This window comes from Phoenix dactylifera, chromosome 11 (assembly GCF_051530095.1).
Source record: "Phoenix dactylifera cultivar Ajwa chromosome 11, Ajwa_hap1_PhDact_Kaust_v1.1, whole genome shotgun sequence".
Taxonomy (NCBI): Eukaryota; Viridiplantae; Streptophyta; class Magnoliopsida; order Arecales; family Arecaceae; genus Phoenix; species Phoenix dactylifera.
In genome coordinates this window covers 8905990-8911466 of record NC_143200.1, presented here as the reverse complement: position 1 = coordinate 8911466, position 5477 = coordinate 8905990, and the positions used below count along the sequence as shown (strand labels likewise).

The following is a 5477-nucleotide window of genomic DNA, read 5'->3' as shown; positions in this document are numbered from 1 at the left end:
TCTTCATGAGTTGACTCGCCAATATGATGAATTTCAAAACTTTCTGTTTGTTTTCTGAGACTATTCTAGAGTCAACTCATGATTTGTTAAAGTCAACTCATGATGGCATATCAATCTATTCCTGTGCCAGAATCAACTCATTGCAATCTAGGGTCAACTCTTGAGACAACCCAAGTTGGAATTTTCTATATTTGCATGAGTATTCAAGGATTGCTTCAAAAACATTTTGGAGTTGTATTTCTTTGGGTAGAGTTTTGGATAAATAATCTTCATTTGAGAGTTACTGAAAAACTTTCTTGTTAGCTTTCTGTATGCATTCAAGCATACTCAAGACAACTGATTAGTGAACTTTTTATTCAATTATTTTGCATCATCGAAATCAAACATTTAAGATCAACAACTTTTTTATCCAAATCCTTTTATAATACATACATACATACATACATATATATATATATATATATATATATATATATATATATATATATGTATGTATGTATATGTATACATACATATACATACATACGCACGTATGTACATTCACACACACACACACACACACACACACACACACACACACACATATATGTATGTCCCATCTGGTCACATTCCAAAGATGATCCAATCAATTCTATTATCTATTTGAAAGATTTGTTATCCAAAATGGACATGGGACTATTCGGTCCTAGTAAAAACAACTTGAAATCTTTGGATTCCATTTATTAGTTCCAAGAGATAACCCTAAACTTTGTTCTCATAATATCTAGTCAAATATATATTTTAAATTTTTTTGCATACATATCATTTCAAATATATCTCGCTACATATTTATCCCTTGAAAATTATTTTTATATATACACCCTTCATTTTCACCCTATTTTTGCAATGATGCCTCTCCCATTAAATTTTTTAGCAGATAATATTAGCAAGTAGCTGTTTTAAGTATAAAATAAATCTATGATTATTTTGCAGAATCATTTTTGACACTTTGAGCAATTACTTCTTGTCAACACCATTACTCAAAAATTTAACAAGAGAGAAAGTATTGCCAAAACAGAATGACACATTATGGGCATATAAGCAAATGATGATTTTTGAACAAGAATATATAATTTTGCAAGACTATATTTAGAGAAAGACACACACATATATAAAAAACCTATATTTTATTGATATATCACAAGAAACCCTGTTAATTATATAGTGTTTCCTACAAGCAGTCCAGCATTTGTACACATCTTGCCCTCATTACAAAACCAATTACACAAAAGGGTAAGGCACCTGTTGAACTCCAACACTTCAACTGCTGATTTTTAAACCATCTTCTTCTCAGCGTTTATGGCCCTTTGGAGTTAAAATCCGGACAAAAGGTTCATGGGGAGGAGAAATGGGGGGGACATGGCCTGGCTCCCAAGAAGCAGCACCCTCAATCTTGCTGTCTCAAAGACCATCATCCACGTTCCAAGCTGAAATAGTTTTCTTGGAATACCAACAAACAGAAGGCCATCACAACATAACAATTATTACAAAACATCACAATGGAACTTAAATAGTGAACCTGGAGATATAGATCATGTGGCCAAAGATCTTAAGCTTACAGCTACGTTAGATGGACCACTTGTCCCCTTCTTTTTTAGCTATCTTGTCTGCTTCCTAGGAAAGGTCTGGAAAAAGTCATGGGGGACAAGAAGGCCGAATGAAACTTGCTTATATTCTCCAATCACTCAAAAAACACAAAAACGAAAGAAAAGAACCTATCATATGTGCATCAGTGTCTAGTCATCCAAAATCTAAACATCCGAACCCTTTAAACTTTAGCTCCTTCATTGAAGCTTAATCCTAAGAGATCTACATGATCAAAAGGGCAAAAAAATAAAGGAAATAAATTTAGTGGCTAGCCTATTTTAAAGCAAATATTGCGGGTGGAATTCATTAACCAAAACCTACATTGATTTCTTTTTTTTTGGTAGAACAAAACCTACATTGATTTGGTAGCAGGTCTTGTATAGCAAAGGGTCCAAACCATCAGTGAGAAAGATTACTTTGGAACACCCAGTTTTGGATATTAAACCACATAAAACACCAACATTATATACTCAGTCTCCATGTAGCAGATGCTCATCAAAGAATAATAATTCCCAGAAACACACAGTATCAGGCACACAAAGAGACCATGTCAACCAAGTAACTAATACAAATGTAGATAACAAGATCTGAACCACTTCAAATTTATGCATGCCAAGCTCCCAAAGGTGGCCTGATCATCTCTCAACTCACACATCTCTATCCCTCCTGCACTCAGGTGGCATGGTCGAGGACCTCGACCGGTCGGTGCAGTAGTTGTAGATGGTGTATTTCTGGCGCACCCACCTCAGTCTCCGGTATTGGTAGCCATCCAGATCCTGGAACTCCTTCTGGTCCCACCATCGCCTCCCCTGGGTGGCACAAAACTTGGCCTCGGTCGATGCCTCGCAGCCGTCGATGTGGAAGCCCCGGTAGGCAGCCACAAAGGGAGCCTTGGACCAGTCAGTCTTCTCAAGCCCACCCCTTGTGGCCCAGTCATCAGCATTCCACAGGCTGGAGTAGATCTTCATGGGCTGGTTGAAGGGGTACCTCACCCCTAAGTCCTTGCTGTTCTTGAACACTCTGATTGGGATATCATCTACAAAGAAACTAGTTTGGGTGGCACCAAAAGAAACCAATCAAACAGTAATTTTCGATCTTTTGTCGCAATATAAAACATAAGTGGTAGATAGCACTATAGACCATATGTAATGTCTTGTACTGAAAAAGAGACCATATGTAATGTCGGTGAGCCAGCTAAATTGGATCATAAATTCTTTCAAGGATCTCAATTGCACCACACTTGCCCATCCTGGAAAATGTTTTAATAACTTTGAAAATCTCCTGCTGTTGGCAATTACTTACAAAAGCCAAGAAGAATCAGAGGTGGATAAACTTACTTAAACCATTGATGTTTGCTGCGCAATTTCTTATAATCATTATTCAGGATAAGGAATTTATCATCTTATAAGAATTATATGTGGTTAACATGAAACTCTTCGATCACTTATTTGATTTTCCACATTAATTCATTGCTAGAATCCTGTAGCATAACCTTATATTTTATTTCCAATAAACCTGAAATATGACAGCATAACTCCACAGTTTATCATAGCAGCAATAGAATGAGTGACTTCTCACAAATTACTCTCCAAAAAATTAAAAAGGAAAATGAAAACCGACACGGAATCCGATACATGGAATGGGATTTCATATGGCTGTTTTATATGCATCAATCTTTTCAATAGCCTCTATTATCAGTCCACAAGATGATATCCACTGTCAGGCACAGAATAAGGCCACAGAAGATATCATTGCTCCAACAACGCTGCAACTATCCATGGAGGTCCAACTCCATTAATAAATTTGAATTGCCTACAAGTCTCCAACCCATGAATAAGGCTCATAAATTCAAGACAGCTTAAAGTCATCCATAATCTACGGAAGTGTCACCTTTTCTTTTTTTACTCAACAATCTATTACCTTTATTTACATGAAATGGCCAATGAAGAAAATTAACAGAAAGATTGTACTCAGGCACTCAAAAAAAAAGGTTCCAGTCCCAATGGTCAAGAGCACTGGAGCAAATCAGGAGTCTTAAAAGCATCTGTCGAGGACCCACCATCTGGGCTGGCTGCAACTGTTGTCTAGATTCTGTGTGCATGCGACAATATTTGCTCAGAGGACAGCTCACATGCTTATCTACTCTAATTTCGAGACACAAACCCACTCAAGCACTTGTTTACATTTCTTTCAGTTGTCTTTTGTACATCACCTCAGTACCCAAGGGCCTAAGTGTCCAAAGCAGATGGCAGTATAGTTGTTCAATCAATGAGTTGATGACTGGTATTTCTCAAACAGAGAGAGGCCTATTGGAAAATTTCAACATTAACAGGGGCTAACCAAATAACGAATAATGGAACGACCTAGTGTTTGTATCAAGACTTAGTCTCAGTCCATTCTATCATTGAGGGATTTTGTTATCTAACCAGTTTAAATAAGGTTAAAATTGGGCATATCCATCGGATTAATCAGAGCTAAGCTGAGTAAGAAGATAAAAACTTACACAATCTGATACAAGTTCCAGAGCACAGAATAGGAGTGGTAATCCTTGGTTGGATCAAACCAAAGGTAGATCCTCTGCTCCCTGTCTCCCTTGCCACCGCTGAACACATTGGTCTGGAGGATGTAGGGCTGGCCAGTCCTGTTGCCCAAGAACTCATAGTCTATCTCATCATGCTCTGAGTTTTGAGAAGAAAGCTGGAGAAAAACCATCACAAAAGCGTCCAACAAACGAGACAAAATAAAAAAAATCAATTATGGTTAAGTGGTTCATATAGAGAACAGTTTACACACTGGCCAATGGCCATAGCATTTCATCAATCTCCCGAATAGAGGCCACTTACATAAAAGGCAGTGACAGTTCCAGCAGAATCCCCTGGAACCATCTTTATTTGCATACTGAAGTGGCCAAACAAGTAGGAGCCCTTGGACTGAAACCCAGTGCCTAAAATAAACAACCACAAAAAAAAAAAATGAATGTACGTAGTAGGTTCATATGGATATTGGGCAAGCATCTTAGGGTTTTTAAAATACGTGGGATCTACTTTTATTCTTCTTGAAGTGATTTACCTGTGTATTTGTCCAAGTAGAGCTGGATCTCATTGCCTCCATTGTAGTACTTGATGTGGTCACCAGCCCATGTTGGCACATAGTTTTTCTGGAATGGAACATTGATGGGTCTCCTCGGTGGGGCAGCCATGGTGGTCATGGAGACCAAGCCTAAGAAACACAGCCATAGAACTAGAAAAGAAGAGGAAGAAGAAGCCATTTTCCCAAAGGAGAAGATAGGGAAAGAGGAGAGGTGCAGGGGTTCTTATATAGGCGAAGGCAACTTTATTTTTTCAGTATCTTTATATAATATAAAATAAATCTCATTGGGACAGTCTCCTGGCTGTTTCTGCTTCGTTCTCCTGGAAAGAATACAAATAATATCGTAGTACAGCTACATGTGGGTGTGGGTATACTTGCTTTGAGCTCGTGTATCCAATACTTCCAATGGAGATTGGATGGTTGTGTTCTAGCTGCATGTGCGTCTCTAAGGGAGAGAGAGGAACAGCTCTGGATGGACTGGAGCTTCCTGCCCTGTCCTTCTCATCCCTCAATGGTCATTGTCACGAGATAATGACTTGGAGATGGACAAGATTACCTCCCTTTCAGGCTGCCCGGTTGCCGACTTTCGGAACATTTCAAGTAAATATATTGATTTATTTCTAAAAATAATCTATTTTAAATAAATAAAAACTAATGCTACTAGCAATTTTTAATATTTATTTCAAAAAGCTACTGAGTTGGTAGCTCAGTAGAACTAGGCCTTTACTTCCACCTGCACTGTCCAAGTTCGGAACGTACGG

General features: G+C 38.0%; 1 protein-coding gene across 1 annotated transcript; it reads right to left on the bottom strand.

Annotated features, from left to right (window-relative positions):
• Positions 1-2106: 2106 nt before the first annotated feature.
• Positions 2107-5217, bottom strand: LOC103723097 (xyloglucan endotransglucosylase protein 2-like). The gene is made up of 4 exons (XM_039117405.2): positions 4696-5217; positions 4470-4570; positions 4130-4323; positions 2107-2673 (listed from the first exon to the last, which is right to left on the bottom strand). The coding sequence occupies exons 1-4, from the start codon at positions 4892-4894 to the stop codon at positions 2274-2276; spliced, it is 894 nt and encodes a 297-aa protein (XP_038973333.1). The 5' UTR covers positions 4895-5217; the 3' UTR covers positions 2107-2273.
• Between the last annotated feature and the right edge of the window lie 260 nt (positions 5218-5477).